We start from the raw sequence: 26,602 nt of genomic DNA on the forward strand, positions 1-26,602 counted from the left end.
TCCTCCCTTTAGCTTGGAGGGGGGCAGCGGAAGAGTAATACTACTATCACTGGACCCAAACCAGAATACCTCAGACAGACTGCAACACTTCCAGCACCCAGTACAACTTAGGCATCAAATACTCTCAGGTACCAGAAGAGTAACTTTATACACTAGGCAGTGAAAAGCCAGAGAATGTAATTACAGAGAGCAGTACTCATTTTCTTACTACCTGTACTTAAAAATTCTTGCGGAAAGTAATTTAATGGTAGACTTCCTCATACTCAACCAGAGCAAAGACAAAAGAATAGTCCTTGGAGAAGAATAAATTGGGATAAAAAAAATAAGGTAAGTTCTTTAAGAAAATCCCTCATGTTGGCAGACGAGTTTCTCTTTTCAGCTAAATCTAGTTAAAATCTGCTACATGCTACAGCATTACATTTAAATTGAAAGTTGTATTTCCCTAAATTTCTTTATTCCTTAAACAAGAGGGGTGTTAACACCATGTAATACACATGCTAGTTAGGAGTGTGAAATGACTCTCTCTCAAACCTTTCATTAAATTAACCAAATCATAAGAGTGGCATCAGGCTCTCAAGGAACTGCCTCTGGCTTCCTGATCAAAGGATGAATTAAAGTTCAACAATAGAGAATCTCTCCCTCCAGTAGTGCCCTAAAAATAAATGCATTAGATCTTTTAAAAAATATTTCTCTCTCAATACAAGTGGCACAACTATATGCACCAGTCTGTTGAATTCTGATGGACAGCATAAACCAGTTTGTTTACTGCTCATTTTTAGGCCAAGAACCAGTCTGTTAACACATATATACAAAATGCTGAATTTCTTAAACCAGGATATTTCAAATGGCCTCAAGACAGATAAATCTGGACCTACTCATTTACACAAGCATACTTTTTAACTGTTTTCCCAGCTATCGTGCGTGACAAACCCTCCAGGATTAACACCGTTGGACTTCACATTAGTCTGTCTCTTCCAAATCAGATTAATATACTCACTGCTGTTACTGCCGCTCTGTAACTTCAGCTTGCTTTTTTCTTTGGCACTCCTGCTAAGAACACCATTCGGTTTTACTTCTTCCTCTGTATCACCCTTTTTTTTCTGCAAATCATTTTGTTTCTTTTTGTAAGTGGGCTTGGGCTGCCGTTTAGTCCTTTGCTCTGACTTGCTCTCACTTTCATCAGAGTCTCCGCTTTCAGAGCCAGAATCGTAAGTTCGTTTTGCCTTTCTCCTAGGGTGCTTATCTTCCTTCACAAACTTATCTGCCAAGACTTTACTATCTATGTTATTTTGCAAATCATTTGATGTAGAAGCTATTAAATTGACAGTACATGGCTTAATAATTTCTGAAACACTGTTCCCTGAATTCTCTTTTTTATTAGTGTTTTTATCTTCCTCCGAATGTCTTGTTAGCCAAGCCTTTTTCAGTTTAGTGTGGTAGTTTGGCTGACTCGTCTGGGAAGTTTGCCCACTGCCTACAGAGTTCGCTTTGTTTATTGTATTACAGACGATAGCACTGTCTAGGGAGAGAGAGGTTGAAAATGTCTGATTTTTCACAGAGTTGGACTCGGTCTCACTGGTGTTACTACTTTTAAACTGAGCTGCAGCCAAGGCTGCCTTGTGCTTTTTCAAATGGACAAAGTCGGTGGAGGTGGAGAATCCCGAGCTGGGCTGAGCAGCACTGCCTGTCTTGCCAGCAGCGGGTGTAACCGGAGCTGGAGTGCTGACCTTGCATTCCTGGGCCTGCGCCATTGCCTGACTTGCTGCTCTCGAGGCAGTACACTCCAGCGGCGCGCAGGCCAAGACCGCGTTCGATAAGGAGTAAGTCACTTCTGAACTAGCCCAGCTTGACACGCTGGTAGTTGTTGCTGCTGATGCGGTGACATCCGTTTTGGTACTGCAGATCATAGTTGTGGTAGGGGTGACAGCACGAGGAATGCTGCCTTGCGAGACAGCTGGAAATTTCTTTTCATACTGTGTGCGAGCACTGTCTGAGTTCATATTTGGCAGAATGATTCTTCCAGTCTCCCTGGCTTCCGCTGTTTTCAGGCAATCTGCTTGATTTGTCACAGCTGAAGATCTCTCACTAACTCGATCTTTGGAAGCAGACTGCATTACTGGTACGCTATCGTATTTCGTGCTAGAAGGAGGACGCACAATAACAGATGCTGTAGCGGACTGTGACTTTCCACTCATTCTTTCAACATGCCAATCCACTTTTTCGTTATTTGGAGCATTATTAGACTTCCATATTTCTGATAAATTCTGTTCAGAAGTGCCCTTGTAAACAGTCTGAGCTTCCTTAGGCTCAGGTACTAAAGTTGGTGGTTTCTGCAACTCCTGTATTTTGCCACCGCCAGCATTAACGGGTTGAACGGGGGTTAGAGTCGGAGGTGAAAGGCTGCTATAGCTGCTTTCCTTCTTCTCCAGGTTCTGGTGCACAGGGGGGTGAAACACAGGGGCTCTATGCAAGGCAGGCATACTCCGGAGTGTATTTGAAGACGAGACTGACAACTGAGTAGGGCTCCTGCTGTCACTTCTAAAAGAATTTACAGAGTGAGACTGCACTGACTGTGAAAGCTGCTCGGGTATCTTGCTCGCAGAGCCTTCGCTCTCTGTTTGGTGCTTAATTAAAGGTGGAGGTTTTGAAAGAGAAGAAATGTAAGAGGGGAGAGACTGAGGACTAGCTGCTGTTGAAGGACAATTAGTTTGTTTATCAACATATGCACTTGAAGCTTCCTTTGACGGGTATGATCTTGGCGGTTCATTTACTACACTGTTAGACAAGGTGGTGAAATAGTTACTCTGCGGCAAACTCTGCGGAACCGAATGCTTCATTTTATACAGTTCTGACACAGAGCGTTCGGCGTCTTTGTCATATTTTACTGAATGGCTTTTGGGACTTGAAGATAAGGACGTTACCCTGGAATAGTTTTCTCTCTCTCCCTCCAGTGCCTTTATTTTAGCTGTAAAAGGAGCAACTTCAATACTTTCTTGGAGTATCCGTCTGTGTTCTTCTTTGTATTTGCTCAGTCGCTCCCCAGTCTCCTGTGGTGGCCTTGGCAGCTGGTTCAACATTGGATCTGCAAAATGTCTGTGCATATGGCTCTCCTTTGTTGTCTGCGTTCTGCTTTGCTCTAGCTCCGTCTTTACTGGTGCAGTTGTAACAGAACGTAAAGGTTCAATAAACGCTTTCCTCTCCAGCTCTCTGAAAAAGGTTAAGCAGACACAGGTTAGTCTGAACGTAGCACAACATCCTAAACGGAAGACCTTTCTGCCCATGCTCCGACAAAGTTATCTATTAACACAAAATAAACTTTTCTTTGTATTAGGTACAATTTTCAAAAGTCTTCAGATGACTCAGGAACTCAAGTACCATTCCAAGTCAACAGGGCAGAGTCTGTTTTGCAGCACAATGACAAGCTTTCCTCTATCACAGGCACCCACGTTTACATATAAACTAAAGGAAACTAGAAGACAACATCAGCTGCTGAAATGTACCCTCTTACACAGAGTTAAACAGCAAACTTACTCTTTGTGATGCTCTACGACGATACTTTTGGACAACGGCGGGCTGGAATGCGTTGTCAGTTTGAGAGGCCGAAGGGGATCTGCACTGGACGGTCGCACAGGAATGTGACTCAGTAAACCAAGGCTGTCAGCTGAGGTCACTGGGGTGGGCTGGTGTAACCACGGGCTAGGAGTATTCTGTTAACACCAACCAAAACAAAAAAAATAAAATCAGATTTCAAAATCATGGGACCACAAGAGTTACTGTATCAAGTCCTACCAATGATCAGAGTGAAGTAATGTATTTCAGCATCAAATCATACACAGTAAATAAAATTTAACATTTTAAGTCACTTTTTGATCAACTGGAACATCTGACTGTACTTCCCCTGGACTTGCAGCATACAAAATAGTTTACACATTTCAAAAGCATTCTTAGAACCGTTTAATTTTCAAGTGTTCAGCATGAATAGTTAATTCTAGAACAGCATCTCAAGCTCATCAAAATTAGCAAACCAATGATAGCCTGACAGCACTTAACTTCAGTTACCAGTAAACAGACCATTAGCTCTTCAATGAATTGCAAGAAGTATTTCTTTCAAAAGACAATTACGTTTAGTAATTCTGGAAAACAATTTCATCTCCAGCTTTATAAAAAAAATCTCAATATAAGGGATAGAAATATCTCTTTCCTGGATGGTTCCTCTCCTCCCCCTAACCAAATGATTAAGTATGATAATCTTAATTAATCTGCTTTATTTCGTCAGGCATTTTTATTTGGCATAATTTCATCAGCAGCACACTATTAAAACCATAAATGCCTGCCATACACTGCAGCGTGGGACACGCAGAGTATGCATCATTTTGTGCTGTGTACCTAAGTACTCAAAAGGTAGGCAATACCAACCTCCTCGTTTACACATACCCTGATAGTTTTAATTCATGAAACTGTTTTTTAATTGACTACTTGGGTAAGTTTCTGTTTTCGTATCTTCTCTGAAACTCGTGTAACAACTCTGCAGAAAAGACCAAGAGCAGCTCTCAGTCTCTCTCTCCTTTCCCTCTCTCCTCTGAGATCTGCTTACGAGAAACACGCACAGAGGAGTGGAAAGGCAGGGCACCCTGTTGAAGTGGTGCTCAAGTGCTAGGGACAAGCCAAGAAGGGACTGGGACAAGAGCGAGCAGAGCTCTCATGAGCACCCCAAAGCCCCTCGGTGCTGCTCCACCCCTAACTCCTGGCACTGCCCAGAACTTCTTCCCCTTGTCCACTCCTCACCAGTCCATCCCTCTCCTTCTCCCCAGTCTTGGTGACTCCCAGCTGAGAACTGCTGCAGCAGAAGGGGAGCCAAGAGCTCTCATGACACATGCACGCAGCACAGAATAGATCTGCAGGTGCTACAACTTTGAAGTTCTGATTTCTATACTTTTGAATATTTAAAGCAACCACTTGGGTTTGCACTAACAGTTTTAGTGCACACGTTGCCTAAGCCAGGAGTTCCCACGCTGTGGTGAGTTCCCATGAATAGCCTGTAAGCTGTATTAAAATATTATGCAAAAAAGGCCCGTCACCTTCTCCCTAGAGGAGCTGGGGAACGTCTGCTTGAGCACCAAGCATTGCCCAAACAGCTTCGTGACTCCACCTGCAACCATCTACAGCCCAGCCCAAAGACGGGAGCTGCCACAGCCACCTGTGGACGTAGGAAAAGGTGGTCTTGGGGGCACGCTTCCTTCAGCACACAGACATGGCTCAGCCCTGAGCCGAGGGTGGCTGCTGCTGTTACAGCTGAAACACAGATCCCTTTCTGCGATCATGGCATCCATGCAAACCCAACTTTGGAAACGCCCATTCTGGGTTTCTAAGATGTATTTAAAAAAGGCCTCCAGTGTGAGAGCCAGAAGACAAGTCACCACAAGACAATTGCCACATATCAACATAATTAAAAAGCTACGTGCCTCAGTATGCAGGGCTACATACTTCAGGCAGCTAAAGTGAAAACAGGGTCTATCATAAGTTCTTCAAAATGGACTTCAGCATGGGGTGGAGCAGGCAGCAACATGAAAAGATAAATCCACCTATAGTTTCCTCTTAGGCTTTTCTTCTCTGCTGCATTTGACTTTATCACATTTTAGATCAAACTGACTTCGTGTTACAAGACCAGCTCAAACTGACTGTTTGGGAAAGACTTAGCCACAATGGTTTGGCTTTTCTCAAGAATGAGGCTGAGGAAGAATAGCTTTCCCCATGATGAAAAAGAAAAATATCTCTATAACCATTCAGAAACTCCAAGCTCTGACGCAAAGGCTTACAATTTGGCAGACGGACCACTGTCAGCGACATGCCTTTTGTGGTCCCTGTGAAAATCTGCCCAAATTAGGCCAAGTTGTAAGCCTCTAAAAATCAATATGCACATGCTCAGTGGAGGTTTGATTGAAGCTGGCAGTAAAGCTCTCCAAAGTTTCTGTCTGCGCTACACATGCTTCATCTTACACTGTTCCTCTAAGGTGCCTGCAATGAGCATGCCGCATCCCAAGCCTGCAGGAGCTGAGAAAACTTTTCCTGTAATTGCCACGTCTGCCAGCAGCACTGGGTGCTAGGCTGAAAAACACAAACCATTCCTTCTGAGACTTCAGTGGTTATATGCAGCATATAGACAGAGGAATCACCCTGACTTGAATACAGAGGAGTAGAAAGCAGATGGGAAGGCAGGGATGTGTGTCAACAGGAACAGAAGGGGAGAAAAAGATATGCCAATAGGGGGTACACAGATAGGTGTAAAGACAAGAGAAATGGGTGTACAGTGCAAGAAAGATTTATAAATGCTAGAGTATTTCTCTTCAGAACTTCCGACTGGATTTAGGACTCCTCCTGTCTCAGCCTTTCTCCATTATTTAGCAAGCATACATGAAATTCCACTATGAAGACGATTGTCCTACCTCTCCTAGTATTTAACTTACCTAATAGTTTTCATAGTCTGAGGTAGCAAATATGCAGCCAGTGGACTCGAGGTTCCAAACCAGCTGGTCGACCTCACTTGGTCATAAACTAAAAACAAGTAATACTTAGGAAATCAAGGTCTGGAAGAACTCCCTACTCACGTCCACTGTGAGACAGAGGTTACTACTGGATTTCCATTCCTAGTTAGTTCTGTGCCTACTCAAAAAACCCACCATCAATACACACTCACTGCGATACAAACTACCAAGTCTGTACCTAGAAAACCACTACTGGGAGACACCAGCCCCGGCTAAATACATCATTAAGAAACGAGCACAACTTACCCTTCTTAAGGAAGCCTCTGCGTTAACAGGAGTTTCTGGGTGGACCCATTTGGAGGAGGGCAGACCGAGTCCTGAGTAAGCATGTGTTCCATTTGGATACTGCCAAATAATTGGATAAAGCCCTAGCTGATTATAGGAAGCAGAAGGATGAGCTTGTCCAAGAAGATGTGGAGACTGGTGTTGTAACATCTGTTGCTGCTGCTGGTGTGCTAATGCCAAATGGCTTAAGCTGCTAGCATGAGCAGTCTCTAGTCGCGGATGGCCACCCAGCAAGGAGGCAGCAGGCACTCCGGGTAACACTGCAGGAAGTAGATGAGGGTGATGAACAGAATGGTGAGATGCGGTACTAAGGGGGTGAGTGTTAATAGCGGACAAGGGAGCCTGAGCTGAAGACCCAGCTAGCAGATGGGATGAACCAGTTAATGCAGGATGATGAGCGTTTGGATTTAAACAGGTTCGGTGGGATGAGGAATGCAGAGGATAATTATGCTGATGCAAATAAGGTGAAATGTGATTAGTTCCTGTTTCTTGTCCAATCAGAGTGGGGTCCCTGTACACCGTGAAATGTTCGTTCTTGTCAATGATAAGAGGACTTTTAGTAGCTTCTAGAGCACTAACTCTAGCTGGAACCGGATGAAAACTAGACCTAGGCAAATCATGATCAGTTTTATTGGCAGACCTTGTTAATCCAGTAGCATGGCTGTTTTGGGAACTAACCTTAGACTTCACAGTATCAGAAGATTGGGTGAATTTAGGCTTAACATCAGGTGACTTTGTTTTAGGATGATCAACTGAAGCACTAGGTTTTGACTTCACAGAATCGGGGACTGGACTTTGTTTATGCAGTTTACTCTCTTCTGCTAGAGAAGCTACATTTAATGAAGATATAAACGAGCCATACTGCACTTTTTCTTTTTCAGGATTTAAGTGTTCATTTACTGATAACGTTTTTACAACCCCAGGTTGTATCAAATCCACTTTGTTAACAACACTGCTAACCCAACTTTGGTCAGCCTCCTGTTTTCTTGCTACAAGGAAATTTGCATTTGCAAACTGCTGCTTTAAATCGCTGCTGTGAGATTCTGTTTTCTGAACCGTTTGCAAACCAAAGGTACTTGCAGCATTATCCTGGCTCTCCTTTTCAGAGTTGTTTTCATTAGTAATGCCAACAACACATTTCGGAGTAGGAGGTCTGGATACAAATTGCTCATTTTTTAATTCTGCAGTATGTTTTTCTGCATTGCACTCTTGAACATGTGGATCCTTGGCATTCTGCTCATAAGGTGTTGGTTGCTCTGCTGCATGGAGTGAAGATTTTTCCTGCTGATCTAAGAAGGATGACTTCAGTCTTTCTGTCTCTTCGTGGTTTTTATCCTCCTGTATTTCATCCCATGGAGACCGTCTATCTGTTAGTGTCTGTTCTACTCCCTCCATAGTTTGGGATTTTCCTTCTTCTCCATTTATCTTTGAAGTATTCTTACTTTTTAACTCATTTTCCGAATTTTGCTCTGAGGACGAATCTGTTAATCTTTTATTTGAAATTTCTGAGTCACTGCTCTCAGAGTAATCTGAGATATTGTCTGTCCGCAGTCTCTTCATATTTAATTTTTTTTCATCCTCTTCAGGTTTTCTTCTTTTACTAAGGAAGTGTTTATTTTTGTTTTTGGGGTTTTCTGTAAAAGATAAAAATATGTATCACATTTTCAGTCTAATATGGTTTTAAGAAGCTCTCCCTCCCTTTCCAATAACTTGCTTTTACCTCCTCGACCTATATAATCGTATCTTTCTTCTTTCATCTTCTCTTCATCAGGCATGCTGCTATCAGAGCCTTTCCTCTTATTTGGCCGAGTATTCCTCTGTTGCTGGTGCTGGTGAGAATTCTGTTTTGGTGCTGCAGTTTGGGAATTCATTGCTGGTCTGGGACTATTTGCTTGCGCACGCGTATAATGACCCTGAAAATAATTTTGTGATTAATGGACTTAAGTGCAATTTTAATTAGCAACTTTAAATATGTATTTTTAATATTCACAATATACAAAAATACTTAGGTAAAAAGATAAATGTATCTACGTGGACTGTGTTGCTGTTCTGGTTGGAACGAGACCGTCGGCGTGAAGTGATGCCAATATTTTCACCTTTCAACAAAGAGTGAACAACATCATCTAGAAAGGTCATCTGAACCATAGAAGGATCAACATTCTGAGGTTCTAACACCTGGTTTATTAAAAAAAAGAAAAAATAATAATCAGATGTTCAGACACTGCCCAATCTGTATTTTCTGTATCAGTGTTCACCAGTCTATTTTGTGTGCTAAAGACTAATCAGAGAAGAGCCTACTTAATCCTGACAAACAGAACTGACATATGACTCCCAACAAAGGCTGGGAATAGAGTCAAACCAAAACAAATGTGTCTTTACATATCACTGTAAAAATAACTTTTTTTTTTTAAAGAAAAAGTACCCCACCACCACCACTTCATTCCCCTTCAATGACCTGCCAATTTGAAATTAGAAGACACTGAGCTCTTCATAGAGTAACCCTTAAGTAGCAATTACAATATACAAATATTTTGTAAAATTTATTTAATATAGTATAAAATATACTGCAGAAGCACATTACAATATTGTTCCTAACAGAAGCAAAACCGCTGAAAGAAAGGAACCGATATGACTGGAGAGAAGAACTCTAAGACTGGCCAAGTGTCACTAGTGAGGGATGATATTTCAGAAAGAAGGAAATGGTAACTACATCTTTAATCAATGTGTCACAAAATTTAAAAAAAAAAAAAAAAAAATTGGGGAAAATTAATTAGAGCAACTTAAGGGAAAGAATGTATTTGAGCATTAGACTAGTCTTAAATCTTTACTGTCACACATGATTTTGTCAGTCATTTCAAGGCAGATGGGTCATTCACTATATTAACGTTGAGTCATTACTCTGGTCTCCTGAAATAGAATTCATTACTGCAACTAAAAATACCATCATTAATTCTTTTTGTAACATCAACTTCAGAAATACAAGTAAAACCCACCACGGTAAATGTAAATTAGGGCTACAGTAAATGCTTAATTCAATAAATTGCTGAAAGTGGATATTTCAATTGCTTGGAAGAAGTAATCACTACTGCAGTGCTAAAAGATTTCAGCGTTGAGAAAAGAAATTCTCAACAGAGCTGACAGGGAAGACCAGTTCTTAAAACTAGATCAGCTCACTTCAAAGACTTCACTAGTCAAATAGCGACAGCAGAGGAAAAGCAAAACTGTAGGACTGGTATTAATCATGTCATTGCACGTATGTTCAGCTTCAGGATGGTTTTAACTGCTAGTCCAATGCAAAGTCATGCTGTAGTTTCAGTGCAGTAATAGACTCGGTCTGCTGGAACTGAACAGCTCAGTGTATTTCAGAGTACCACAAAAAAAATTTAAAACTCCCAAAGTGTAGTTTACTTGAAGCTTGTTTTTCGAGTATCACGTATCAAACTCACCTGGTCATTCATAACCACCATAGTGCGGGTGAAGAGATCATGATGAGTAATGATACCAGTAAACCACTGGGTGGCAGAATCCTGTCTGTACACTCTCACCCTATAACCGTTTAAGGAGTACGGACCTTTAGAAGGGGAAGAAATAAAAAAGCCATTGAGAAATTCAGAAAAAAAAAAGTATAAATGGGTTTTCCTGGTTTTTTAAGCTTCATAGCAAACATATATGCGCATGGCACGGACAGCAAACTACAGGCAATTCTGGCACAGCACTGCCTGTGGATTTTACTTTTATTCAGGAAGACATTTTGAAATGCAAATGGTACGTTTAAGTATGTTTTAAGGTCAATTATGCTAACATTTTCAACGTACAGTTTTCTTATCTAACTAAATCTTTCTGCAACCATGATGACAAACGATGGGAAAATTCCTGCCTACAAACAGCAACCATAGAAAAGTAATCTGAAAGGCTAGAAAGTGGCAGCAGCAGGTTATACAGAAGCTATTTAACAGGCTAGTCACATGCCCAGATGCTTTGCTGGCGAAAAGATTTACATCTTGGTGGTTAGGCTCTGCATCTGCCAAGTCTTTCCCGTAAGTGACCACAGAGTTTCTCTCCATTACAGCAGTCGGAAAGGCAGCTGAGTGATCCCGTCCCTGCTATGGCCACGCAGAACACTCGAAAACGCATATGCTGTGAAGACTTTAGCTCCTGTTTTCAGATATGTCAACTGCAAAGAAACCCCACACGCTGTCCCTTTGCAAAGATCAGTTTAATTCACCTCCAAAAGTCCATGGTGGTGGGGAGATAGTATGATATACTACTTATTTTATAGTTGGTTTCAAGACCCAGAAATTGAGATTCAACAATTTTATTCACGTTCGGTGTCTCATTTGATCACTGGGACCCTAAGTTTCATCACACTTAGTGTTTATATAGCATTTTGTATGACCAAGCAATGCTGCCACTGAGTTCAATTCCAACTGCGTGGGTTTCGCTACCGCAACCAAACCCCAGGTCAGGCATACAGGAACGGAAACAAAACAAGTCAGTGACAACCTACAAAAAGCCTAACTTAAACGATTTAAGAGTGCCTAATTGCTCAACTGCACACGCAAGGCCAGAATTCCCTTGTCTTTCCTAAAGATTGTTTTTTTCCAATCCCTGCCCAGCACATTAAGTAAGCTCAAACGTGTGCCGCAAACAGGCCAAGGATCTCGCAGGTTACAGCTTTCTCTAGTAAAATATCCATATTCACACAACTGGGTCCATTATACTCCCTGCACGAGAAAGTGTGTGATCATGAGGACTGTTTTTAACATCAACATTTGAGAGATCAAGAGAAGTGCAAAAGTAATAATAATTCGGACATCTCCAAGTGGTCTTCGGGTTTAATTTTGGAACCTTAGCAAGGCCTTTTGGAATACCTTTTGCATGTGATTATCTAGGGTTTAAAACAGCTGGGAAAAAGAAACACCATGCAATGGCACCCTTCTTTCACCCACATCCCCATCATTCACTGCACAACTGAAACCTTTGAGACCTAGTGAACCCTCTGAGCTACCAGCGTCAACTCATGCCCGGAGCATGTTTCCAACTGCACTGACAAGGGTCAAAAGTGCGCCAGCACGGGCACTGCCAATCACCAATATGTATGGGCAGAAAAAGGAAGAATCTACAAGCTTGTATCTCACATTCCTGGTCTTGGACCAGATGTGGGGACACATTTCCTGATGGCTTCTCTCCAACCCTTACTCCATGTGCCCCTGCAAAACGCCTCCAGCTCGCCTCCCACACTTCTGGCTGTCTGACCCAACCCAACATGTCTCAAACTTCTCACGGCTGTCCCAAAGCTCTACCTTGTTCAGACAGCCTCAGTAGAATTTTGCCTGTGTCTCTTCTTGCAAATTTCCCATTCCTACTTTCCTATCCCAGCTCCTCCTCTCTTGCATCCTACTGTTAACTGCACAATAATTTTCAGTCTCTCACATAACCAGAACCAGCCTCTCCCCTCTCTCCCCAGCTTCTTGTCTCATTTTAGCATTTACGATTCCAGGCCACTGGCTTCCAAGTCCTTTCCCAGTCTTCTCATCTTACAAGCTCCATCCTCCCTTCTCCATCAGCTTCCCGCTTCTCTTACACTCTTCTGCACTGACCCAATGTTACTCCTTGTTCTAATCTGTGTCTGCCCTTCATCCCAGCTGTTATCCTATTTTTAAAAGAGACTTTATCTACCTTTAAAAAGAGTGGGGTTTTTTTCTTACATGCTATGTAAGGTGTCTCACATGGGCGTCAGGAAGGAGAAAGATTAAACTGGGGTCATACAACACAGGACAGCTCAGCTCCAGCCCAGCCCAGCCACAAGCAGCCATTACAGGAAAAGCCTGGCTTTGTCTCCAGTCCCTGACTGAATCACACTCAGCTACACATTGTTGAAACAGCCTGTGCAGTACTACCAGGAAATATCTCCAGGGCTGAAGCACACTCGGTGTTTCAAGAGGATTATTATACATGCAGCCTCAGAAATTGAGGTGATAATAAATCTAATCGAAAGAAAAAATTCAAAGATTTTAATTGTTAAAAATCAAAGCCACTTTACTATGTTCCTTGAACTGGTTTTATTTGTCCCAAAAGCTTTCAACTTGACCAAGTTTGGGAGGAGGTTTGTTTTTTCTGTTTTTTTTTAAACAAGGAATAAACTACTTTCCTGCCAAACCTACAATCTCTACTGCAAAGCACACTGCTGTGACTGCCGCCCAAAGAAAAGGTCACAATAAGGGCCAATTTTTTTCTTTAGTCTCATTCTTGTAAATAATTGGACCAGTTTTGACTAAAATTCCCCCTCCTCAAATTGGCACGTTTCTTTTCAAACACCTGGAACACAATTTTAATGTTCTTTGACCCTCCTCTTTCTTCAGATAAACTGCCTTTTAATGGCGATAGTCAGAGTAGAAAATACTGAGAGATACGAGATGACAGCTTCAGCATCATGAGACGACAAGGAAAAGGTTGGGTCCTAAAAATGCTGTAGAGGATGAAGTAAGAGAATATGGTAACAACCTTAATAGATGCGTCTAGACAAGGTAGAACTGAAAATGTTGCTTAAATTGCAGGGAACAGGAAAATGGTAATAACAGAGAAGGTAAAGAAAACCAGAGAAAGAAGGGGAGGAAAAAGAAGAGATAACATGACTAGTTAACAGCAGCTAGCACTGCTAGAGGGCTCTCCGTAAGCCACTGAAAGGTTTGTGCCAAATGCAAAGCCTCCATGACCAGGAGCAGATTATGCCCCTGGAAAACGTGACAGCTGTCTCTGCCGGCTGACCACTGTCCCGCAGGGCTGAGGTGGTGACACTGCAAAGGCCCTCGCAGTGGACAGCACGTCACTGCCCGAGGAAGCACGTCTCTCCTTGGGCCACACTGCGTCACATCAGGTGAGCAAGTGGATGTGAACTGCAGCTTCTCCTTACACAAGGAGAGCTAGTCTGCAAGGACATTTGATTAGATTCATCTCATCATCTAAAATACTCCTAATTTGTGCACTTCTAAGCATCCAAACATCTGTTTGAAAAATTACATATATGAAGACAAAAATACAGTCCCTGGAATGATGAGATGTAAATGAGTTGTATGGATGATGGGCTGACAGTTTCATTTAGATGACTACTTCAATATTGCTGGGGCTTTGCTCAAGTATTGATTCTGTACCAGTGTACACAGAGGCTTTTGTAATTGTCTTATTATTGTTACTCTCATGAAATACAATAAACAAGCTCAATTTTAGTTTCCTTTTCATATAGCCCTAATTTGATTTCACATCACCTCTCAATCCAGTTTTGGCTGCAAATTTCATCAACAGACTATTAACTCATGTGGTATCTAAGGATATGAAGATAAAATCTAAAATGACTAACGCTGACATACCAACTTACTATCTACACAGTTCCACACACTGCTTTTTTCAGCATCCTTTCTCTGTGGCCTGTAAGAATAATCACGTCTAGCCAAATTAATAACTCCACAGAAGGAAAGACACTAGTTTTTTACTGTAACTTCAATACTATACTTACCACATTCCTTTGGTCTTCTAATCTTAGCTTTATCAAAGAAACCAGACAGCAAGCAAACATCAACGCCATCCTTATAATATCAGATTATTTACTGTTCCCCTCCCCATCTTAATTTACAGAATGACTGCTTGAGCATTTTTTTTCTCCTCAAATTGCTTTAATGCTTGCCTGGGGATTTTAACCCAGACCCACAGAGGTTAGTTTCTGCCCTCTGTTGCTAAGAACGCCTCTGTAGAGCTGCCTGTCAGTTCTGCAGAAAGTTAATGAATATACTGCAAATGCATATAATATTTTTATTATCAGCAAGACTGAGCCAAAATAATTTAGTCTAATTCATACTAGTTTTCACGTAACTTGTATCTACAGTGTAAAAATGACATATGCATTTGCTGCAACCTGCCAGCATTAGAATTGAGTTACAAAATCATGAACTGATTTGAAAGGCACTTTTCAATCGGGGGTGAAGGTGTGGGGTGGGGATCTGAAAGTATTCTTCATCTGTGACAGAACTGTGAAGAACTACAAGCACAGACAGATGTCGGAGAAGTTATCACATGTAATAGTAACACTAACAGAGCACAGAACAGTTTTAAACATGCTAAAAGGTGTGTGGTTGCCATTCATACACACTTATTTTCACAACAAATTTTACAAAATATCTATGTTCAGACTAATGATATTCAGCTTTTGCTGTAATCACTAAGACATCAAACAAGTTAAGGAAGTCATGCACAGCTTCTTATATAGTCTTGTTTTCTGGAATTAACAAATACTTCCAAAAAAATAACTTCCAAGTTAGAAATATATTCTCCATTATACCACAAATGCTGTGGGATGAGCCCCACACAACTATTGGCCTTAAACTAGCTAACACAGAATAAAAATAACACAATTTCCCACATAATTACCTTGCATAAAAATCTCCTGAACCTTTTGTTCCTTTACCCAGGCTTTTACCTCCTCATGTAACTGCGGGTTATCCCTGAGAACTGGGTTTAGACTGTCTACGTCGTCCTAAAGTAGAGATTAAAAAAAGAACCATATGTTATGTTTGCTTATAACATTTCTGTTTATTTTCCTAGATGTTATTTTAGAGTACAATATTAAGTAGTTTGATGCTAATTTCACTGATTGCCTACAAATCCCTGTGTTATTTTTAGAAAAAACTTAAAAGCGCAACATAGTGCTAGAAGTTATTTCATGGGAACACGGTATGTCAGATCCCACACGTGGCCAGACTTGTAAGCTATTAATAGGATCACACTTTCATAAATACTGTCTTACTACAAACTAAAATTGCCCTCTAAAGACTTCAGTGTTTACAAGTATGCAGAAGAATTGTTTAAATGATGATTAATTTAAAAAAAAGTTTTCCATATCTGTAAAATTTAATATGGACATATTGACCATAAACATAGATATAAAAACCATGAAGATAATGCGTAAAAGATAGCTGTATTTTAAGAGAAACAAACATTCTGAGAGAAACACCATTACTGATTTTCAAATATGTAGGCCTTTGTTAATTAGGTAATTTCAAATAAGACATGCTTTAATTTTTATTTTTGTTGTATTCAGTTCTCCTGGAAGATTCTTTTTCACTATTTGAGTAGGATGTCATCTGGGAAACTAAGACATATTTGGTAGCACTGCCCTCCTAACAAGGAAAAACTAGGCACAAAATTTGGCTCGTATCCTTGAAAGTGTGGCATAAATCACCATTCATCTCTAGACTTTTAGAATACCTCTTTCTCTATTTCAGACCAAACTTGTTATTTATGTCTTTGAGGCTGTGAGAGAGAAATAAAGCTGCACCGCAGCCTGGTGACTCCTCGTGCAGAAGAGTCTTGGAAATCCATGAGCTGCAGAAACATTCATTCATACCGAGAGAACTTCAGACAGCTAAGATAATCAGAGTGATTCTCCACATACAAAACACAAAATGTTTTATCAGTACTGCAGCTGAGATCAAGTAATTTCTTTCCTTGATCTCCCACAAGTTCCTTGATGTTTCACAATTTATTATGAAGAGCTCCAGCCATAGAATATAAAGATACAACCAACACTCAGAGAATCGTGCATTGCTGCCAGGCCCTCAAGTGACATGAGCAATTTCTCTCTATTCATCTGGATGAGATTATTCCTGCTAACCCCCTGATCACAGGATGCCTATTTCAAATTCAAAATTCACTTCCTGACACTTGATTTGCTGTGCTCCATATTACAGAGAATGCATCAATGCTCCAGTTATTAGAGAAAATTACTCTCTCTCCTTATGCTTTTGAAAAGGATATGGCCTTGGGTCCAAAGGAAATGGTCAAGATGATAGTTTTAATACATGTAAAGTGGAACAAAGTAAAAGTGAAGGCTAAGATCAACAGGACCTCTACCACCAGGTTAAAAACACCAACCAGGCAAGTATGTTGTTAGCATTGTCAGAGGCACAAGAGAGTCAACACTAGAATTTATTCAAGGATGGCACACTAGCAAAACACCTCCTCTCCCGAAGCAATCTGAAAAGGGTATTAGCTGCCTGTGCAAATCCATTTTTGCATTGATCCTACAGACAGAAGCAACACCACCACTGGAAAGAGGGAATGATTTGCCAGGGGAACCCAACAGACCCTGGAACTGGAGCTGTGTGATGATCATTCACCTCTCCTTCTTCCCATGCACTCTCTTTCACAGCTGCTGCAAGAGATTCCTGTACCAAAAATTTCCCCTCTCAGATCCACAAGCATTAGACCTAAGCAATGGACTAAGGCACTGCAATACTGGAAGTCTGGCTGACTTAAAAATGCAGTTAATATGCAGATCTCGTACATTATGAGTAATTCCTTCAGTCCCATCCATGAAAATTTTTATCTTCGTTTCAAGACTATTCACACATTGATTACGTACCATGAAGTCAGACCTGTTACTCTTAACGTTATTCTACTTTGATGAGTTCTTTATGCAAAAGTTTTTGAGTCTCTATGTCCTCTTAAGCCACTTTTGATTTGTTTTCAAACACAACACACACTGTTGCTTTTTTTAGATTTCACATCCTTCCTAAGCATCTTTGACTTCTTTGAACTTGACACTGAAAATACTGGTGATCCTACAGACAGTACATTTGAACCTTTTTTGTTGTATCTCCTATTCAGATCCATGACATATCAGTACCTTTGATTGAGAGTGCTTGGTGTGAACACTTAGAAAAGGAGACTGCAAAGTCCATTTTGTACTTCTTTCCTCACTCTTGGAGAAAGATGAGCTCATCTTTGAGATGAGCTACAAAAGGCACAAGTGAGGTCAAAGATCCATTACACAAACTGTACAGGTCTGACTAGGATTATGTAGAGGACATCGAAGAGAACCCAGGGTTTCTAAATACACACACACACACACACACACAAAATACACATTTCACATATCATCAATCACTGGGGGAAAAAAAAAAAATCTTTTGCTTCTAGACATGAACATGCTATACATTGGTCAATAAACATCAGTACAGCAAAGCAAAATTGTAACTGACACCTGAAGCTCAGTATCAAGATACTAAAAAAAAGGTTCCTGAATCTCAAAAATCCTGTTCTTGTGTGTACATATTACATGTATCTATGAAAAAATGTGTCTGCCATGACTGACCTTTTTCCACCATTAATCTTAAATCTGAACATCTAAAAACCAGGAAATTAATTGCAGAACATATTAAACTATAAGGTGATGGCCTTAAGCACACTTTTTTAGCGCACACCACAAACTTCAGCAAAAACAGGGAGACAGGGCAGCAAGCAAGGCTGATGACTTACAGTCTCTTCCCTGTCTTAGCACTGAAGACGAGCAGATGACTGCAGTGCCTAGTCTTTTTCCTTACTCTGTATTTATATTGCTCAAGAAACAACAACTTTGTCTACAGATTTGAACCTTGGCAATTACAACTGTCAAAGTAGCAAGATTGACAGACTAACCCACAGAAGAATTAAATGCCCTGTAGGATTTTTCCTCCAGACCTTTCCTCATTTGAAAGTAGTTCCAAGAAAGTTTCACTCACAAAATTAAGTATGGTACCCTCTCCTAGACTAGTTTTTCCACAAGTCCTGGAATATGTCCCCCATGAGGATGTTAACACTGGTTTGAGAACCTTATGAAATGCAAATCAGAATGCAAATCAAATAAATTTGACTGCAATTTTCTTCTTTAAATCTACTGTAGGAAGCTCTTTATGTACTTCATACGGCAGTGCCCCTTGCTCCACAAATGACTATATGCAATACTGGGAAGAAGACAAAGGGCGTATGGGCTAGAAAGATATGGTTGAGATAATCCTTCCTGCCCTTCTCGAAGGCAGTCACATGAAGCAACGTGACTATCAGAAGCTTGCCAATCTACATCAGGTTTTTTAGATCTTTGCTGCTATTCTTCCTTCTTTCCAGACCAAAAGAGGAATTTCACTTCTAGTGGAGTGGACTTTCTGCTTAATTATCCAAAGAATACTTGAGTAGGCTGCATATGTATCTACATGAGAATTCTCACCTGCTGAGGACATGCTTGACTCCTACGAAGTCCCGAGAAGGATAAAGATAAAGAAGGATAAAGAATGAAATTTTCCCAAACAACAAAGTAATCCAGTGTTTTTCTGAGTATATCTGTTCTTTTGTCTGGTGCAAAATGATGGAACAGGTTGGAAACTATAGACCATACCATCAGGTTAAAATAGCACGCTGCTCTAACCAGCAAGTAGAGATCTTTGTTCAGAGAAGCATTTTCAGAGAGCTTATTCGGACAAACAAAATTTATCATTCAAAGCCACAGGTGAACAAGTGCAGATCACTTAAAATGCTTCTAAATTCCTTTAAGTCATGAATCAAACAGGAATTTCAAAGACAGTACCCACAGAAAAACAAGTCAAAATCCAAATACGTAAGAGAATTCTCGTACTCAAGCCCCATCCACAAACAAAATACCGTCCAAGATACTGAGAGGCATCCCTGGATGAGACGAACCTGCATGTTGCCCATAAAAGTGCCTTCTGAAAGGCTCAGATGACCACAAGCTCCTTTTCCGTTTTGGGCAGCCAGGCATGTGTGTGGTGGGAACGCCTGCACATTTCCACAGAGCTCTACCTTCCCAACAAGACTTGCAGTATTGAAGCAAGATGTTTCCTCAGCATTTTAAGATACTTCTCCAAGTCATTCTTCACAGACTTGAGGGGCAGAAATGGGTTCATTAAATTGAGAGATGAAACCCTGGAGCACAAAACAACAACTAAAAAGTGGATTCAAGTAGCTGCCCCTACCCCCAATCACACAGCCTGCATGCTGCTTATAGGAGGGTATAGAAACTCCATTCAGCTGTCAACTCTCCATTTTCAGTGAAGAAGAGGAGAACTGACAATATGCATTCCAGGAAAACCAGTCCTGGAAAAACAGTGGCTTTTGGCACTAGAAATGCTTAAATCGGAGCCCTGAAGACCAAGCCTCAACACATGCCATGGACTAGAACCTGGAAATGTTTATTTGGGAAAGCGCCTTCCTTGGCCATGGTGTCTCTGCATTTGGCTTCAACACATCAAGGACATCTTTTTGATATCAGGAGGAACTCATTTCAGCTAGTGTTTTACAGAGAAAGACTAAGCAGATTTTGCAGTCCTCACAAAGGTCAACACCACATTAGTCCTCACCATCTGTGGCTTAATTAACCATAGCTTCCTCTGGCTGCTTAGAGGTTTTCTGATAATTTAGGACACAAATTAAATGAAGACTAGTACATAACCAACTTGAGAGTCCTGTTTACAATGTTTACACAGTATGTGCTGCACATAGAAATAAGCATTTTGTTAGTACTTTAATGGTAGAGGGACCACATTTAAATTCAAACAGTGCAAATGAGAAATTCAGAGATGAAAGTGTCAAAAGCTTGAACCTTCAGTTTTCTTCTTGTTTCATGAGTGAGTATCTTGAAATCAGTTTCTACAAAATGAGCCACAATCCCATCCCATCCCCCCCCCCCCCCCCCCCCTTCTTTTTTCCTTTTTGCACCAAATCATTTTTACAACTGCATGGAACTTCAGCTGCATAGAAATTCAATTTGGAAATTGCAGTCTGAAAAACAAGGAACAAGATAGGTCAACACCTGCTGACCGTTTGCCCCAAGAGTCTTCAGAGAGCAGTGGCAGTGAAAAGTATTGTTTTTAAAATCTAGATTGCTGAGAATTTATACTAGTCCTCTAATGCCATCTTTTAGATGATTTTCTTCCATGAAAAAAATTCTCTCCATATTTTCATTCCTTGATAACTAGCCTTTTTTCTTCCTCTTATCTTTCACTGACTGTGTCACCTGACATATCTGACTACATCACTGATCTGTAATCTCTTTCACTGATTATAACTTTTTAACAAACCTTCAATCTTAATATTGTCCTGCCTGACAGAGTAAGCAGGGAAGAAAACCCACAAAACAGTGACATAAAATCTGGATAGGCAGAATACCAAAGATCTTAACAACAACATCACTTATTCATTGGTAGTATCCCTCTGCCATGCTACAAGACTTTTTTCCAGTGGCAAAAGATGAGAATCTAAAACACAGAGAAAACTGGCAGCAACTGACACCCCCGAGGGTATCACTAGGCAAGCGCTGCCGAGGCCACACAGACCACAGCAAAACCCATAGGGAAATCATCAAATTTAGCCAAGACTAAAATATACAGATCTTCTGTTGTTTCACCCACCTTTCTAGACACATACGCATGCATAAACCACTAGTAAACAGTATATTCCTTATTCCTTTTTGACAAGTGAAAGGCTACCCCAGCTGCCATGCCACTGCAGCTGGTGGCCAGGAGGTCAGAGAGGCACTGAAGGCTGCAGGGCTGTGCTGTTCCGCACAAGCCAGCAGAGAAACGCCTTTCCAGAGGGGACCGCTCCCGGGGGAACACATCGACCCGACCCGCCACGTGCCCCTGCAACTAGGGCAACCTCCCTCCCGCTCCAGGCTTCTCACGAAGGGCAACGCTAGCCAGAAACACCAAGGCTACAGAAGGCTAGAAAGTTTTTTGGGGAGATGGTAACTTCCCAGTTTACCTTAAACGGCTTCATCTGAGCGGAGAGAAGAGGCTTAGACTTACCAAGCGATGCTAGCACTGTCTATGTAAACCCAACCCACACTTGACCTATTTTCTGCTGTTCTGAATGCACGGTCACAATTTACCTCATTCAAACCCAGCAGCTGCTGGGCTACATCTGAACCAGTTAAGTCAAGCTTGAAGGCACAACCCTGACCCCTAAACCAGAAACAAAGTCGAGCTGAGGTCAGCCCTCCTCACACGTGCGCGGAGGCATGCCGCATGGGAAAAGGCAGGGACGGGCAGTGATGTTCTCCCTACGTGCAGAGGCCAGGCAAGAGAACAGGGATAACTAATCCCTTTCCAACAAGGGGCTGTGAATGCATCGTTCAGAAAGGAACAAATGTTTATAGATGTTTTGGACCACAAACATTTAAGATGAGGGGTTATTTTCAGTGTCGATAACACCAACAACTATGTTTCTGTAAGTAGAAAGTTAAAACTACAGGGGAAAAAAAGATGAGGACTAAAAATTCAGTAATTTTCTAACTGCCAATAAACTTAATATCTCTCAAGAAAAGCTATCAACAATTTTTCCTTTGCTCCCCATTCTTCCCTATGCCTAATACTTCCCCACACACATCACCTGTTCAATAATTAAAGAGTTGACACCAATTTTAAAATTTTAATTATCAGGTTTGAGAATTAGGGGAGCGGGGCTGCATACGCTTCTCCAAGTCATGATTTCAGGCTTGAAGAAGCATCATTGCACCGATTAGTTCAGTTCTGGAAGAATAACTCACACCCCTAAGAATACCAGAAAATTTCTATTAAAAATATAAAAGATGATCCTATGGAAAATGTATTAAAGTTAGGAATATAAATATACAGGAAAAAATCTGACTCGTAGTCAAATATTTTCCCTGATTTTACCTCACAAACACAAAAATAAACAAGAGATTTCCTTCCTGTAAGACTACCAATGTCACAGGTGAAATGGGCATGCTGGAAAACTTGCTTTTTACAAGTCGGCTCGTTATTCCTGTATCTGTAGATGAGAATCTAGTATGGAAAGGCAGAAGGGAAACGAGAGCAGTGTACAGAACGAGCATGCAGCAGGGAAGCAAGCAGCCACCAATGGAGAAGCAAAACCAAACCTGGGCCAAGCAGATGTTGTCACAAAACCACCTAAAAACTGCTCTAGTGACTTCTACAATAGTTTTGCATTTGAAAAGAGAGATTAAAAAAAATTAATGACCCTTATGCTCACAGGTTATGTCACCCTCTCTGAGCAGCTGGGACAACCTGGGTCAGAAAAGCAGAATCTCCCAGAGTGACAGGCGTTATCTTTTAGCATCTGATCTAAAGACTTCCCCAAACAAGTGGCTCCTACCCACAAACCTGGTGGGCTGTCAACATCCATTTAGAGCGCTGCGGTGACCGTTTTTACTTACGTTCTCCACGTACAAACGAATGAATGGTCAAGTGAATAGTACTGCTCCATGTCCATTTTCTCCCTCATTTTGATGACAGCCATACATTTGCTTTTCTTTTGTTTTCCACTGAATCACATTTCCTTCCTTTTCCTCACTGCAGGCTCCATACATTTATCACCACCATCTCAGCAATATGCAACTTTGTCCTAATTTTGCATTTTGTTTTATCTACTCCTAAGAGAAACAGGGAGGGAATACTGGTCCTACCCCACTCAGCCAGTAACTCCCAAGTCATGTGGTGATACTGGAACAAGCCTTTGAGTCTCTTACCAAGCAACTCAATGCCACTATGGGAAAAGAAACCTCAAAGTGCAGACATTTCCCTGAAGCAAGCAATTAGCAGAGCGAAGTTGATGCTAACAAGGAGAGCAGCTAAGTGAGTAGATCGGAGAAAAATCTTTTGTACATTGATGTTAAAATTTAAACCGAGACCCAGACACCCTGTGAATTGTGAACAGCTTTCAGAAGGTATCTAACAACTCCCCAAATCATAACAACTGAAGGACAAGCTGTATGGACAGAGGTGTCTTTAAGCAAAAAAGAAAGTACATTCTGTTCATCATCAGTTGTCTGGACTAGTGGGCTGCTAGAAAGGCAGTCTAATGCCCCCAGAAATCAAGTCAAGAGATCAGTTCTTGCTCAGAGGCTGACCATTTTACAGAAGACACATCTTCCTTGCATCGGGGACAGCAGAAGTTACTTGCAGCAGCTTGAACTGGCAGAGTTGGAAAGCTGTGTATCACCACCACAGATAATGACAGACCGGATAGTTCATCTCTCATCTCATGGTAGTTACCTCCATCCAATCTTTTATCAGTCGCATTACTCAGCAACACAGTTATCAATAGTCTCGTCAAATAATACTAAGAGCTTACTGTATTAAAGAGCAAAGGTTTCTCAATTCAAATCTGCAGGAGAAAACTGTAAAACACCATCCAGTACGTGGCAGACTGGCGACAGCTCCTAGAATCAACACCACCTCCCAGAAACGTGCATTAGAGTATCTCACTCTCGTGAATGACTCTCTGCTCTGTAATTTGAACTACCAGCACCTTAGATTACCAGCAGACACAGAGCTACCCAGTCTCTTCTGCAAATACCCTCAATCCTATTTACCAAATAGGAGCTCTGGGAACATAAAACTTCCCAGCTCCTTTCCCCCTGTAACTCACGAGGATTATGGGCAGAATTCAAATCCTTCCCAACAACAAAAATATCTTAACCAATTTTTTTTGTCATGAGGAAAGAATAAATCAGGTATCTTCAAAATGTCCTTGAAAGCCAGCTTCAGTGGGGTTTGGTCCACTTAACTACTATTACATTAATGTTTTATTTTCAAGTGGTTTTCTGGGGTTTGTTTGAAAACGTGTTTCTTAGAATAGTGCTACATAACAGTGTTGGCCAACATGCTGATAATATGAAAGTAGTTCAGAATAAAACACATTTCTCTCATGTTTTAAACGAGTACCATTGTATTTGCACAGAACTTTTCAAAGTTAATGTCTAATAGGATTTAAGGCAGCACTGCACAGAAGCAATGCATCTGGGTTGGGAAAACGATTAGCTCATTTTCTTGCAGAATTTCATTCAGAAGAACAAATTTCTCTGGTCTCAGGGATATGGTGCAGAGACTCTCCAACTGTCTGGCTGGGCATACAACAACGAGCCCATCACTGTGCAAACGTGGAAATGCTGCCTCTGCTCCAAGACAGTATCAGAAGCAATACATCCATCATGATGTGCTTTTTTTCTGCTAAGAGCTCCGTTCTGACCTGCTGGAGCCATTTGAGGAATTTTTCCTATAAATAACAGAGGTCTGACCAGCTGGGATGTGTATCATATTTGGATTAACACTACAGCTCTCTGCAACTCTGGAGAAAGCAGTGGCTGTGCCTTTTATAGAACAGATGAATGGTCTTGCAAAGAGAAAAGATTAAATTGCTAATCAGAAAAGAGGGACATTTCAGTTGTTGCTGCAATAAGCTCCTTGGGGTAAACTTAGGAAAGTCATTCAGTCTTTAAAATTGATATAATGCTTGTCTATTTCACAATATTTTTCCGCCAATAAATCTACTAGCACACAGAACCAAAAAAAATCCTATTGAAAACATAATTTAAGACTCAACTACACCACTGAGGGGTGGGGGAGAAGCCTGTCAAGCATCATACGTTAGCCACCAAGTCTTACGCATCCTGAAATCTGCTTTAACCTGATTTTATCTGTTGTATACCAAAGTGGCGTGGAACGGTGAAAAGAAAATAGCAAAAGGGAAGAAAACATTCACACTGGGTAAAAACCCAGCCTCTATGGTTGAAATACAATTTCTAAACTGTATGCTTAAAATTCACTACTAAAATCATAAAATACAGAATAATTTGTGAGATGCACAAAAACTACTATGCTTCAAACCCACTTGCTCAGCAAAAGCATACTAAAATACTACTCCCAGTAACGCTGGCAGACACACACAAGAGGGGGATGCAGAGAAAAAACAGGAATAGTTGATTTTAATTCCACTCAAAAGACAGGAAATGTCTGCTAGACTGAAGGGTGTGTGTGTCAGTATTTACAAACAATGGTAGTAGAAAAAACTTCAGAACTATATTTAATTATGTAGTATACTGTTAAAATGAAATGAAGTTTGATCAGGAAATGCACTGTACACCAAGCCCTCTACATCAAAACAAATACTGCACTTTTTGTTTTATTACTAAAGTTATTCCAATGTCTAAGAAAATAGTAAGATTCATACTTAGTTTTAATTTAAAAAAAGACTCAATTTTGTGTAAAATTACTTGCGTTTCTCCCCCAGATGTCTGGCCTGCAAAAGGAATCCCATATACACACCTGGAACTGCTATAGCTCTCAACCTCTACTAACTGCAGCTTGCTGAAGGCTGTGGGTCAGCTCTCATGAAGCACTAACCCTAGACTACAAATTAGTACTTCTGTTAGGTGTAATTTCAAAAATACATTTTGGCAGCAAAGGAGAAGTTATAGAGTAGCAGCCCTGAAGAAAGCAATGCTGTATCAGAGGAAGGAATGAAAGCAAACAAAACCATGAGCACTTCATCAAATGAGCTATTGTGTTTATCACATCAAGCTAAAACTTAATTCTGGTAACAAGACATTTCAGTGAAACTAATTTCCCCCCCCCCTACCTGAAATACAGGGAGGCCTACTCTTTTCCCTCCCCGGGTAAGCACATTCATGCAACGACTGTGGGATTTTACACTTCAGAGTTCCCCAAAGCACTAAGGATTCCCAATTCTGACATACAGCAACTATTTGGGAAAGCAAGAACATACTGGCAAAGCACCATCTGGTTATAAAGTGAAACGGACTTCTCTAGGAGCTGACTTTGTGTCTGGATTATGAAAATAGTGTTGGTCAAGAACATCATATAAGAAAAATACTTTAAACTTTCCTTTTTAATAAATCAAATGTGAAGATTGGAAATTTTAAGGACACAGAACCAAGGATAAGGTGCCCTTCTCTTACTACTGAGCAGTACTTTCCATGGGCTTTTACTGGTGAAAAAAGGAATCATTTGTGATCAAACACAGGAAGTTCCTTACCCAGAAACACTGGATGGATTTGTAAATTCAGTAATCCCAAGACTGCTTTTGAGAAGTACTAAGATACTTCAGTGAAAGGATTTGATCTTCACCTTCAAAGAAGAAACAAGTTTTGTTCCATCTGTTCTGTTTTGAAT

General features: G+C 40.9%; 1 protein-coding gene across 6 annotated transcripts in view; it reads right to left on the reverse strand.

Annotated features, from left to right (window-relative positions):
• JMJD1C (jumonji domain containing 1C) overlaps positions 1 to 26,602 on the reverse strand; it is a 172,745-nt gene that overhangs the window by 24,689 nt on the left and 121,454 nt on the right. For 4 of the 6 annotated variants that reach the window (XM_076339343.1, XM_076339347.1, XM_076339345.1 and 1 more), the window contains 7 exons: positions 15,249 to 15,354; positions 10,274 to 10,398; positions 8,859 to 9,002; positions 8,548 to 8,740; positions 6,789 to 8,461; positions 3,532 to 3,707; positions 998 to 3,207 (listed from right to left, as the gene is read on the reverse strand). In XM_076339343.1, coding sequence (XP_076195458.1) covers positions 998 to 3,207; positions 3,532 to 3,707; positions 6,789 to 8,461; positions 8,548 to 8,740; positions 8,859 to 9,002; positions 10,274 to 10,398; positions 15,249 to 15,354 — 4,627 coding nt within the window. The remainder of the gene's footprint in view (positions 1 to 997; positions 3,208 to 3,531; positions 3,708 to 6,788; positions 8,462 to 8,547; positions 8,741 to 8,858; positions 9,003 to 10,273; positions 10,399 to 15,248; positions 15,355 to 26,602) is intronic. The other 2 variants (XM_076339349.1, XM_076339344.1) reach the window with 2 other exon arrangements.

The sequence above is a fragment of the Aptenodytes patagonicus genome, chromosome 5 (genome assembly GCF_965638725.1).
Source record: "Aptenodytes patagonicus chromosome 5, bAptPat1.pri.cur, whole genome shotgun sequence".
In the NCBI taxonomy this organism is placed as follows: Eukaryota; Metazoa; Chordata; class Aves; order Sphenisciformes; family Spheniscidae; genus Aptenodytes; species Aptenodytes patagonicus.